This window comes from Pelodiscus sinensis, chromosome 2, assembly GCF_049634645.1.
Source record: "Pelodiscus sinensis isolate JC-2024 chromosome 2, ASM4963464v1, whole genome shotgun sequence".
Taxonomy (NCBI): Eukaryota; Metazoa; Chordata; order Testudines; family Trionychidae; genus Pelodiscus; species Pelodiscus sinensis.
Window position 1 is genome coordinate 58,299,698 of NC_134712.1, and position 13,957 is coordinate 58,313,654.

Consider the following 13,957-nt stretch of genomic DNA (forward strand, 5'->3'; position numbering starts at 1 on the left):
TGAGGAGTAGTTATTCTGAAATAGCAGCACCAGAGTGTTCATACTAATGCTATTTCGAAATAACTATTTTAAAATTAGCGTGATTCCCTGGGAAAAGCAGGCGTACAGATTTTGAGCTAAGTGGCCTGTTATTTCAAAATAATGGGCTTGGTGGTAGTGTGGACTCTCCGCTTATAAATTTGACTTAAAGGGGGATTATTTTGAAATAAAGCCCTAGTGTAGACCAGGGCCTTCAGTGGAAGAGTTGCATATGGGTTGATTGCAGAACAGAATCAAAATTAGGCAAAGCGTAAAGGTAACTGGATAAAGGAACTAGTATATTAGGCTTTTCCTACACTGAGCTGGTTCTGTGGTAGCTGCTCTAAATTGGTGCCTGAACAGAATTTAAAAACCTCATCAGAATTTGTTTTTAAGTTAGTACAATAAGAGCATTGTGTATACTGCCACTGATGTACTCTGATGTCAATGAAATCTATGCCTAATAGAAATACTTTTCAATTTAAAAAATCCTTGTTTTCTCTTCTGTTGCGTGATAGACATATGCCAACTTCCAGAATTTGCTGCAGAAAACTGTGAATATGATATGACATTAAAGCCTTGTCTAGTACAGAGAAAACATCTGACACTGGTTGATATATTTTCCTTAAGAAATTTTTTGGAACTGACCTTTTCTGGAAAACTTTCTGTGAAATTTATCGACATTATCAACATTTTATATTTTGCATGAAATACTTCCTGCAACATTGTAATTGCTATTTTAATAAGCATAGTCATAAAATTATTAATATTTTTTCTTTTACAGAAAGTCCATTTTTCAATAAGAAAATAAGGTTTTCAATAAATACAAATTTGGTAAAAAACTTGGTAAAATATTGATTAAATAGCAATGCTAAAAGTTAGAGTATTTGTGATAACCTGTACATGGGTTCATTTAAAATTTCACAAAACAGAAATAACTTTAAAAATGTCTTCAAAATAATTTCCCCGTTTTCCAATATTCACTGTGTGAGGCGGCAAATGTTATGCTGTCATAGGCAGCAAAACTCATTACCCCAATGGTGCTCACAAGATGGTGAAAAATCCAGGAAAGTTTTAAAAGGTTTTAATACTTACATTTGAATTTTATCCCCCATCTGCTAGTTCACTTTTTCAGTTGATTGGTTACCAGCTAGCTGCCCTGTTGGAACAAGTGAACTTATTCCCAGGCATAACTTCCAACTAAAAAGACAAAAATGCCTGGCAAGCCACTTTAAAAAGAAATTAAATGAGACAAAACGTTTGTGAAGCCCTTTCCAGGCTTGTTAAAAAGCTATATATTTTTTACCCATGATATTTACCATCTTTACATGATGCCCCAAATTAAATGAGAAGGTAGAAAAATCATAAGGTAAACCTTCTGAATTAAGCAGGTTCAAATTTTCTGTTTGAGAATATTACTTGAGGAAGAGTGGCCTGTTTATCCTAAACAGTTCATAGATTTGGGGTTTTTTTTAGACAAAACATAGTCATAGAAAATTAAAATATAAGATTTATCCCATGAACTTGTACAAAAAATTTCCATGACAAATTATCTCCATTTTTGTCCATCTCTCAAGCAAGGAAAAGTCCCCTTCAAAGTTTAAGATATGAGCCAACAAACTTTATATGAGTGCAAGTTGAACCTTGTTGGTCCAGCACCCTGGGATTTGCTGGACCAATGAAGGCTCAGCAACCGCCTGGCTCCGCAGCTGAGGCTGGAGCTGCACAGCCAGGTCTGAGTAGAGGGCCAGGGACAGAGTTTCCTGGCTGCCGCTGAGGCTGGAACTTCACGGCTGCTGCTGAAGCCAGAACTCCCCGCTGTGCTGCCCGTTCCTCAGGCCCCCACCCCATTGGGTTGCCAATGTCCCCTAACACACTCTTGCCCCACCACCAGACCTCCCTTTTCCTGGGCTCTGTGGTCCAGGAATATCCGTGGTCCATGTCAGACCACGGATGTTGCTGGACCAGAGGGTCCCGGTTAAGGGAGATACAACCTGTAGTCCCTTTGATTATGCAATCAGCCCCTAAATCACAAAACAGTGAGTCAAAGTGTGAAACTGTACCTGAATTACCTGACCTTTAGACAGTAGATAGTAAAACACAAGCATAAGGTTCAAGTTCCTTCATTATCTGAACTTGTTTAGACTATGTCTGTGGGAAATTACCTCAATATTAGTTTTTATTATTAAAGAACACACAAAATGTTTAAACTAATAAAGTTTCATGGATGCTTCAAACAGGGCAGATAGCTCTTCTTCAGTCTGGGGACGAGGTGATAGTTTAGTCACTCTTTCCTGAAAGATTAAAGTAAAATTAGATTACATAAAAGCTTTTTGCCAAATAGTGTTAAATATACAGTATAGAATGTCACACATTACTCAGCACTACTGACTGAAATCCATTCTATAGACTACACAAGATTTTGCAAACTAATAAAGCAAGTGTTCAATAGAAGAAACAAGGCTAATTCATCATCAACTGTACGGTAATCAGTTATTTTAACAAGTGTATTTTAGTTTACATTATTTATAAACACACATACCCACACCATCAAGGTTGCGAAGTCAAATACTCAAAAGTTAGGAAATGAAAAAATAAAGTTGCCTTTATAACCTTCTTCCACATATGACTGATAGATCACAAGGCCAGAGGAGACCATTGTGATCATCTTGTCTGACCACCTGTATAACACAGGCGAGAGAACTTCCCACTAAGAATTCTTTTTGAACTAGAACATATATTTAAAACAAATCCAATCTTGATTTAAAACTTGCCAGATCTATCAGAAACCTTGGCAATTGTTCCAATCGTTAACTACTGTTAAAAACGTATTCCTGGCTCTCAGTGTTCTGTGATGTTATTTAGCTCTAATTTACTCCTAAATGTCCCATAAGGGTACATCTACACTGCAACACTATTTAAAAATAACTAGCGCTATTCCGAAATAACTTAGTACACGTCTATACAGCAGGCAGTTATTTTGAAATAGTGTCAAAATTCTGTCAAGCTGGAGGACTTCTTACTCCAACTCCTGTGACCCTCATTGTAGGAGGAGTAAGGGAAGTTGGAGGAAGAGTGCTCTATTTTGAAATAAGTGCTGTGTAGATTCTCCCTATTTTGAAATAAGCTATGCAAATGATGTAACTCAATTTGCGTAGCTTTTTTTTAGTTAAGCCCTGCAATGTAGATGCACCCTATGAGACCAGTAAGCAATGGAAGTGTTGGTAATGCTGCTAGACAATACTGACCTCCCAGGATTTAGCAAATTCTCTGGTTTAGCACTGGTCAGGTCCCAACGGTGCTGGACTAGAGAGTTTGAACCTGTACCTGTCAATGAAGGCCCCCTGCCTGCCAGATTTTAAGCCTCTGTTCCAAAGCACAAAGGAATGAGAGCTTTCCAGAGAAAAGGTTGCCAGAATTTACTCGGACAAAGCCAAGATATTTTTCCATTGCTTTGTTCTTGGAAATGACTGGACTATTTTAGGTAACATTTTCCAAAACCATTTGTCTAAAGCAGACACCCAGCAAGAAAAAAATAAACTCAAAAGTTAGCAAAAATTATAAGTAGAACTGTGCATTCGGTGGCAAATCAAAAAAACTTTAAAAAAAACCCTAAAAAAATGCTGCAGGGCAACAGAGTTTTATTTGTGTTGTTTGTTTTGTTTTTTAAAATAAAATTTGAGTAAAATTTGAAATACACAGCTGTTTGAAATCAAAATGCTTCATTTAAAAAATGCTGAAACAAAACATTTCAATTTTTTGAGTTTTTTGATCAAAACAATTTGTCATATTTGACATGAATTTGTAATATATTTCAATCAACTCAAATCTATATTTTTTTCAGTGAGAAAGAGTTCCATCTGGAAAATTTTGCCCAGCATTATTATAAGGACTTGAGAGCATGGCTTCACAATGGGAAGTGCTGGAAACCCCTAATAATAGGCAGGGCTACCAAGTGCACATATATACTTAAGTATATTTAGTATTCTGTGCAATAGAGCACTACTTTGTTAAGTCCTATAATACAGGACCTCATTAGAGCAACCCGCTGTTAAACACTTGCTGGAAAGGGGGTATGAAATTGCTGGCTATGTGTGGAATTTTTAGAGAATCAGACAGGTTTTACTGTAACATTTATAAATATTGACAGCAACATTTTCACACTTGGATGTTTGAAGATCAGCTCCTAAATAAAAATGATCTATTTTTAACGTGGTTGAATACTTGGCCTCTCCGCAACTTCAGAGGGGCTACGTCTAGACTGCCATTTTTTTTTTTGGAAAAAAGTACGCAAATTGCACTCCACAATTTGTGTACCTTTTTCTGATTGTTTTTTTTTGGAAGAGGCTTTTCCAAAATTTGGCTCATCTACACTGGGCTAAATTTTGGATAAATCTCCTCTTTTGGAAGAGCCCTTATTCCTCATAAAATGAGGAATACAGGGATTCCAAAAGAGTGTGTCTGCTCTTCCATAAAAAATGTTGGAAGAGCAGACACGTTCCCTGGACGTGGCGGAGCTTTTCCGGGATACTGGAGATATCCCGGAAAACTCCGTAGTCTAGACATAGCTTGGAACTTTTAATTTTTTTTAAAGTAGGCTGTCAAATGCAGATTTAGGAGCTTAATTTTAAGCACCCACCTTTGAAAATGTTAGCTTCAATCCACAACGTGGGTCAAAGTCTATGAGCTACTGAATGCCTCCCAAGCTCTCATTGAAATCAATGGAAGTGGAAGCTGGTTAACTCTTAGCAAATTAGATTATCAAAAAACAACCTTTAATTTAAATATCCCCAACAGGTCTGGCAGGGCCAAACAGTGAAGTTGTTTAATGAACTAGCTTTTTACCTGTGGGGAATTATGTTCATGTCCACAAATCAGATTACAAAATGGATGTTCAGGAAGAATGTTTTGATCTACATGAGGATTCAGCAGAGCATTAAGAATATACTTAAATCCTGCTGACAAATTAAACTTAAACACATGGTTTGTGCTTTGCTGATCTGAGCCCTAAACCCTATAATTTGTCTCAAAAGTTGCTAGACTAAGTGAAATTATTAGATTGTTAACGTGGGAGTTGTGCATTATTGGAACAGCGGTGTTGCAAAAGATAACTCCACTTTAGTTTTTGTTGTTGTTATTTATAGCAGGTTATGACTAGTATTTCTACTCTCCCATATTCAACAGCTTCATGAGATTTATTCCCAGATTGTGCAGAATTAAGAATAGCTACACTATAGAGAAATAGCTAACAAGACTTACATCATATTACAAAAAGGTTTCATGTACTTAGGACAAAAACGCAGGTTGTACCTAGGCTTAATACTATTTTAACACTAAAAATTTTTTTAGCTATTTAAGGTGCTCAATGGTGTCCAAATTTCCTGCCAGTCAGTGGAGTGCACAGATGGGCTAGGAACAACCTGTTTAAGGATGATGGGAAACATGACAACTGCAAAGGTCCACAATGTTTTCAAGGGCTCTGGATGGAATATAATGAATAGAAAAACTTACTATACCTTTGAACATGTGCAGGTTGCTTTGCCTTAACATAGGCTTGGTGATATTGCCAGTAAAGGGGAGTGAAACCATGTCAACCATGTCTCAGACACTCTGAGCTGGTAAATTCTGGTGCCAAAGCTAGTCATCTATACTCCTTGTGCTCATCAGTAGAGCCCTGCAAATCCGCAGATATGTGCTTTATGTATGTGGGTATCTGCATCCATGGATGTAGATGAAGATATCTGCGACTCATTTTTGAGGATACTGATGCAGATGCAGATGCAAATTTTGTATCTAGAACTCTGAAAATTTGCAGATATCTGCTTTATATCCACAGGTATTTATATCTGCGGATGTGCATATCTGCAGCTTATTTTTGTGGATACAAATGTGAATGAGGACACCAAATTTTGTATTGACGCAGGGCACTGCTCATCAGTGGTTGGAGTCAAATTATGGATGCCTCTTACATGTTTACATGGAGGTCAAGTGGGGTTAGGGTATAGATCTTCTATGACTTCTACTTCCCAATCCACCCTTTCCCACCCCCAAACCAGAACACCTATACAGGACCAGCAGTTATCTGACTCATGGAACATAAACTTCTTCTCCAGATTTCCTTGCTGAATTGCAAGCAGGATCATTTTCAAAAGACTTATTAAAAATGCATTATTTCAAGTGTAAATATGTGCCAAGGTTTCAACCCTCCAAACCAGCTCACTAAAATCTGTCCATCACTTTATTTCCTTGCGGCATGTGTTCTATGTTTGTTTATTTGTGGTCTCAATCTGCACCAAGGTATTTTGCGATGATTAATAGGTGATGATAGCGTTTCAAAAACTACTCATGAGAGTACTGCATGGAAAAAAAATATCAACGAGTTATTGTTTGGCAACTTACACATTGGGCAGGCAGCAGCAAATGAGTTCTGACATTATACTTTATATACTCAAATAGAGTTTGAAAACTCATTACCTCGCATCATTAGACATGCAATCAGTAATTACTGATGCAGTAAAAAGACAGTAAATTAAGAAGAGCTTCTGAATTAATAATCAGTTACAGATGAGAAAAACCCTAAGCCAAGGTTAACTTAAGTAAAGCAGCAACAACAAAAATAACTCCTTGGGAGGTTGTGTTTCCAATTATATGTAAAATGTAATATTTTGAAGGACTAACACATTTATCAACACAAACTGTCAAAATGTCCTGTCACATAAATTGGGTAGGGCATCAGATGAGGAGCAAGAGATCTCAGTCTTATTTCACTTCTGCAATGGACCAGTGACACACCTTAAAAAGTCACTTCCCCCTCCTGTAAAAGGAGGAGAATTATTTTTTTGGTAATATATTTTGAAGTTTATAAATGTTGTGATAAGAAAGTGAAACAGTTTAATTTATTTCAGCATGATAAACTTTCATAGTATTTTCTCACTTACATCGGAATTAATTATTTTTCCTCTAATTTCATTTGATTTTACTTGAAATGTTGTTTGTGAGTATAAAAATGTCAAGGATATTACAAGTATACATTTTTTCATTCCAGGATGACATCAGTTCAAATTCAATGGAAGGCAGTGGAACAAAGCCATCTAAAATAGTACTGAAAGTCCTTGGTAGGGAAAATATAATGCAAAGCAAGTTTGATCATTCATAGCAGTCTTAATGAAAGCATTAGACATACCTTACCTTCCTGTATAATTTAGTAAAGCTAGAAGAAAGAAAGGGAACATTTTCCACAAAACATTCTGCAAAAACATGTCCCTTTTCCTCTCAAAATCTCTCAGAAATGTATTAATTGGAATATTTGACCAACTACAGTAAACTTCCGATAATCCGGCACCTTTAGGACCCAGGGGGTGCCGGATTATCAGATATGCCGGACTATCAGAAGCGGGGGCTATGAGGGGTCTGGAGTGGGGTGGGAGGGGATGCCACCCCAGACCCTTCATAGCCCCCCCCTTACGATAGTCAGGCTCTGCCCCAGGAGTCCCTGATTCAGCCGCTGCTGGTCAGTTTCAGCAGCAGCTGAATCGGGGATGCCTGCAATAGAGCAGCTGGGGTGCTGCCGGGTTGGTCCCGCAGCGCGAGGGGCGGCGCTACGGCACCAACCCAGCAGCACTCCAGCTGCTCTTGGGGACCCCTGGGGCAGAGCAGCTGGGGTGCTGCCAGGTTGGTCCAACAGCACCGAGGGGAAGCGCTACGGGACCAACGCGGCAGCACCCCAGCTGCTCTGCCCCAGGCATCCGGATTCAGCCTGCTGGTGAAACTGACCCTGCTGGTCAGTTTCAGCAGCGGCTGAATCCCAACGCCTGGGGCAAAGCAGCTGGGGTGCTGCCGGGTTGGTCCCTAGCGCTTCCCCTCGGTGCTGTTGGACCAACCCGGCAGCACCCCAGCTGCTCTGCCCCAGGGGTCCCCAAGTCAGCCGCTGCTGACACAGATCAGCAGCTGATTCCAGGAAGCCCGGGGCAGAGCTGCTCTGCCCCGGGCTTCCTGGAATCAGCCGCTGATCTGTTTCAGCAGCGGCTGAATCGGGGACCCCTGGGGCAGAGCAGCTGGGGTCCTGCCGGGTTGGTCCCGCATCGCCGTCCTTTGGCGCTGCGGGACCAACCCGGCAGCACTCCAGCTGCTCTGCCCTAGGCGTCCCCAAGAGCAGCTGGGGTGCTGCTGGGTTGGTCCCGCAGCCCCGAGGAGCAGCGCTACGAGACCAACCCGGCAGCACCCCAGCTGCTCTGCTCCCGACTTCCCCAATTCAGCTGCTGGTCAGTTTCAGCAGCAGCTGAATGGGGGAAGCCTGTCCGGCTGCCCCAGCGCTTCCGGGTTCCTGATGGTATCGGACCATCAGGAGTCCTGGAGGATTGGATGCCGGACTAATGGAGTTTTACTGTATAACAATTAGCCTATTCTTTTGAAGATGAATGAATGATAGATGGAGACCAAATGACACATACACTTTCTGTATTTCTCTGCAAGGAAATACTTGAACTGTACTAGAGCCATGATTTAAAACTGCTAAATGGAACACTTTTTTAAAAGAAAATATTTTTAAAGTTTGCTTTTTAAGAAAAACTGCCTTTGCTTTCTGTCTTACCTGAGGAAGAGTGCCTTTGACTAAGGCAGGAATATCTGCTTTAGAATAACCAATTGCAGCTAAGCCATCATCAACATTCAGATCAAATAAGAATTTCCGGAGCGTGTCTGCCAAAATAAGCCCAGCATCTTTGATTCTAGCAGTGCAGATGTCAGCTCCTAAAGTAAGACAAAGTCTTGACTGTAGGGTGAAGAGAGAGGAGGAAGCCATTCTGGATTTAATTTAATCATAATATCAGCTGCAAATATAGCTTCACATAAAAGCCTACTTGCTACAGGCAACCCCAAATAAAAAAGGGGAATCTCTGTCTTCATTTTGCAGTTAGATTAATTAGCAGTGATGGAATAAAACAAAACCAGGAGAGGAAAATGCACTGCTGCTAGGAAAAACTAACTGCTATGCCAAATCAACTTCCTTTCTCACTGTGCTACCCTGGAAAAGCATTTTTCAGTCAGACTAATTGCTGGAAGCAGCAGTGGAAAGGAAGTTAGAGCAGGCCAATGTCAGTGGATAGCCATAATATTCATTCTTAGCAATAGTGCCATACACTCAGTTTTCAAAGCCTTGAGTTTGCTGACATCTAGAGGACATGCAAACAAGTGACTAATGATTTGCTTTGCCTTCTTAATTTTATGATGAAAACTCAATCAGAGGTCAAGAAGCAAAATGCAGGACAATGTAGCACTTTAAAGACTAACAAGATGGTTTATTAGATGATGAGCTTTCGTGGGCCAGACCCACTTCCTCAGATCAAATAGTGGAAGAAAGTAGTCACAACCATATATACCAAAGGATACAATTAAAAAAATGAACAAATATGAAAAGGACAAATCACATTGCAGAACAGGAGGGGGATGCGGGGGGGGGGGGGGGGGAGGAAGGAAGGTAAGTGTCTGTGAATTGATGATATTAGAGGTAGGGAGAGTGGGATGTTTGTGAGTTAATGGTATTAGAGGTGATAATTGGGGAAACTGTCTTGGTAATGGGTGAGATAGTTCAAATGTTTGTTAAGTCCTTGTTGGCAAGTGTGAAGAGGTCAAGAGTGTGTGTGGGAGGGGGAGGGGGAAGAGGGAGCTCTATGGGTGTTTGGATAATACATTGGTTAGTATCATATAATAATCCAGATTAGAATAATTAAATAGATTAGACAGAAGAGAAGGAATGCTAGTCCTAGAAACAGCTATGAAAAGGAGGTAAGACAGTCAATATTGAGGGAAAAAGCGACAGGTGTTTCTTATAAAAAGATTACTCTCTCTCTCTCTCCAGAGGACAGGTGGTGGTGGTGGGGAGGGTATAGATTCATTAGCAATTGAAAAGATGTACATGCATAACGGTAAAAAAAAACACCCCAAGTTTTATTTTTAACCAATTGGGCCAAGTTTATTCCTAATATAAATCCAATGAAGTCAATGAAGTCATGCCATCACTGAACTTCTCTCATGCAGTTTACTGAAAAAATGAGTAAATGTGTAACACAACTACAACAAAATGCACTTTGGTTCTCTAACAACACAGTGTAACAGTTAAAACAGTTTGAAGTTCATGCAGGGACAACAAACTCCTGTCAGGGGGCTTCGGTGTTTGGATCGTAAAGTAACAAGATGGCTGTGGCTATAATGGATTAAGTGACAAAATATGATGGAAACCTATCTGTAGGGTGACCAGATGTCCTGATTTTAAAGGGACAGTCCCGTATTTAAGCCTACCTGCACGTGTCCCAACTTTCTTTAACATGGGCAATGTGCCTTATATTTTCTGTCTCTTCCCATCAGTACTGGCAGGTCCCCTTCTAGTGCTGGCTGTATCCCTGCTTGCCAGCTGCCCGCCACCAGTAATGAGTGGGACAATAGGGATGGGTGTGCAAGACTGGTGACGAAGTGAAGATGCAGCACAAGGAGCTGGCCGCTCCCTTGCTGGTCCATCAGCGCAGCCCCTACTGCATGCCAGTACTCAGCCAGCAGGGCCTGTTCCTGTTCCATTTCTGGCCACCACTGGCTGCCTGTTGTGAGCTGTGGTGGTTGAGCAGGTGCCAGGTGGCAGCCAGGTACGCATCATCTCTGCACCCACCCATCAGCCCTTCACATGTTTCCCCTCACTGCCCTCTCCCCTCATATACCTCGTTGCAGGGCATGTCCTACTCCCAATGCTGTACAGAGACCCAGCCACTGCTGGGAGCATTCAGTTCACCAACAGCCTGGCCGGCAGGCTCCTTCTTTTCCCATTGCCTCTGGCTGGGCCAGCACTCCTGGACAGCCTAAGACCATCTAGGCTGGAGGAGCCAAGCCCTGCATGTGCCAAAGCCGCATACAGCAGTGAAAGCCTCTCTGCCCCTCAGCTAAGCTCTGGAGTGGTGAGGGGAAAGCACCTTCCAGCCTCTTCAAGCCCCAATCCTGCAGGTTCCACAGCAGCCCTCTGGCAGGGGCTTGGGCAGCCTCTTCATCTGCCTGCCCCATGGATCTTGCCCCCAGGGAGTGAGGGCTGCTCTGTCCTTTAGGCACCCTCTGCTACTGAGCCACTTCTTTGGCTGGGTTCACTGATGCCCCTGCAGACAGATTCTCTGAGCCCAGTGCACAATGCATCCATAGGGCTTAACCCCTTCCTGCCCATGTGGTAATCAGTGGATAGGAGGCAGCTGGATTATATCAATGGTCAGCAGCATCCTGGCGGTGTTAGCAGCCTTTGAACACTTTGTGGGCAGGAAAGGACAGGCTGCTTCCAGTCACATGAGGAGAGTGGGGGGAAGAAGAGACGAGTTCTGCAAGGACATGAGTCAAAACATCCCTTGCTCCTGGGGCCCTCCCCGGATGCTGGAAGCAGCTCCTGTCCCTTCCCCCCCACATAGTGCCAAAAGGCTGCTGCTGGCTGCCCCTTCTGGTGTGAATCCTGGCAGAAAGCTGGGGTAAGGTCATGTGTCCCCACAGATTCCCTTGGGAAGATGTGGCACCAAGTATCAGGAGATGTGGCTCCATCCTGGGGTCCCAGCCAGGCATGAAGGGAGGAGAGCGCTGGTAATGGAGGCTTGGGTCGATTGGGCCCTCTCCCTTGTGTGAGAGAGGTGTATGGGAGTGTGCCTGTGTGTCACTTCTCTGTGTTTGTGGGGGGGGGGGGGGGAGGGAAAAGGAGTGTGTGTCACCCCTCCCTGCGAGAACTCCAAAGCCTTAAAGATAAGAAGGGAAATAAAAAGAAGTTGACTATGTAGCATCTCTTTTCAACAGGGGCTCAGTCAACCTTTGTATTGCATAGTTCTGATTGCTTGCTGCTGAACCTGCTTGAATACGAGTATCAGCTGTCCTGTATTCAGCACAGGGAAATATGGGCCCCCTATATATGAGTTGTTTTCAATCTGAGAATTTTCCTAGTTAGAAAGAAGATTTCTAGCATCAGCTCCTCTGCTGTCATGTGCTATATTACCCGTGAACCCTGCCTGCGAGTCAGCATAACCCAACTGCCGGATGATCACCTCAGAGCAAAGAGGAAACCTGTGGGAGTGCAGAGCTAGAACAGGCTCTCTCTTACATGACCTCACCTTCCAGCGTAAGAAGGGTGCCCAGAAGAAGGGGGAGCATAGCTGACATGTCCCTATGCTGCACCACTTCCTCTCTACAGTTTTGTCCTCTTGGGGGGTAAGTTACAGCAGTTTAAAAGGACAGAGGATGAAGTTTAAAGGGTCCTTTAACTTCTGCCTAGAAACCCCTGGATGCAGCACTGAGGGAAGTAGCAAAGGTGAGCTTTAGGCAGTCTTTACACAGACCACCTCCCACCCTTGTGCTGTGTATGGCTCAGCCAGACTCCAGGATGTAGCCCTAAATTTTAGACTCTGGGCTATCACAATCCTCCTTTTTATCCAGTATATGCAGAGATTGTTTTCCCTGTGGAAAACAATTTTGAAAGGTCATTTGTACCGCTAGGTTTTATGAAGAGAGATTCTTACCTAGTATCTCTGCAGCCTCCAAGTGCCGTTCAGGGCACATCTCTGCTGTGAAGGTAAATACTGCTGGGGAGGTGAGCACCACAGAAAGACCATGTGGCTGGAGAAAAAAAAACACAGCGCACAGTAACTGGCTTCTCACTGCTGCTACACGTTTGTTAGGCTAATGTAAGTGAAGTACAAGTGCTGGGAATAACTGAAGGAAAACAAAAGGAATCAGCTCTTACCACCAGAGGATGATCGACATTATAGTCCTTTGCTTTGTAACTCTTCACCAAGCCAGAAATAGGGTAAGACATTCCATGGCTGGGGGAGAAAGAAAGTGGTCAGGGAACTAGCCTGGGACTTGGGAGACCTGAGTTTAATTCCTTGCTTTGCGACACTTCCTGTGTGACCTTGGCCAAGTCCCTGAGGGACAGATTTTTAAATATATTTAGGAGCCTCCTGACTAAAGCCAATGGGATTTAGGAATCAACAACTTCAAAATCTGGCCCTTAATTGCTCTGTGCCTCAAGTCCTTATCTATAAACAGGAGAGCACATCATTTTTCTGTCTCACACAGGCACTGTAAGGATAAACGCAGTAAGAGATTGGGAGGTGCTTGGAGACTTGGATGATAGGGTCAGCTCAAAGTACTGTAAGCAGACTTTCTTCACCTCACCGTGGGAAAAACTTAAAAAACAACAAATGGTCCTACAGCACCTTAGAGACTTACAAAAAATGTAGATGGTATCATGAGCACTTCTTCAGATGAATGGAGCAAGGGGTCCAGAGGTACAAATAGTTTCTCACCATGCTTAAAGGACATAAGGGAAAATTTTGGAAGTTTATTACAAGGGGGAATTTACTTGATTGAATCAAAGGAGTGCAGAGAGGAGTTCTGCATAGATGAGTATTATATAAGTTGCAATAATTTTTTGTGGAATTTTGGGGATAGGCCTCAATTCAGCACATGAAGCCCATACATAACTATTGAACATGGGAGTAGTGCCATTGATTTCAATGGGAACATTCATATTATGGAACTATTATGGAGCTCATTTGGATAGGCATTACTTTAAGCTCTTTATTTATATTTACAGAAACATTCATTAGAGCTCATTTTAGCTTTCAAAATAATTAACTCAGTAATGAACTTACTGCATATGGTCTTGATTCAGGAATGGCAGAAGATTTTTCCTCTGTGCATGTTCACTAGCTTCTTATTGCAGGGGTGTTATTGGTATTTATTGTGGAGCTGCCCAATTGAGGGAGTTACAAGTTTTATTTATTTTTAGAACTGTGAATGCTGACATATAATTTTTTAAAAAGACAAACCTTATGTAGCCTGTATCTCCTAGCATAGTAAGATAGGTCAAATTTTGGTCTTCCTGTTTTATAAGACCAGACTCTATAATCTTTATGAACAGAAAGAAGTACTT

General features: G+C 42.0%; 1 protein-coding gene across 3 annotated transcripts in view; it reads right to left on the bottom strand.

Moving 5' to 3' along the window:
- Positions 1-740: 740 nt before the first annotated feature.
- The window catches only part of ADHFE1 (alcohol dehydrogenase iron containing 1), a 36,373-nt gene continuing 23,156 nt past the window's right edge, over positions 741-13,957 (bottom strand). For all 3 annotated transcript variants that reach the window (XM_075920606.1, XM_075920608.1, XM_075920607.1), the window contains 4 exons: positions 12,764-12,842; positions 12,540-12,636; positions 8,609-8,766; positions 741-2,312 (listed from right to left, as the gene is read on the bottom strand). In XM_075920606.1, the coding sequence (XP_075776721.1) occupies positions 2,229-2,312; positions 8,609-8,766; positions 12,540-12,636; positions 12,764-12,842 (418 nt within the window). In that variant the 3' untranslated portion in view covers positions 741-2,228. The remainder of the gene's footprint in view (positions 2,313-8,608; positions 8,767-12,539; positions 12,637-12,763; positions 12,843-13,957) is intronic.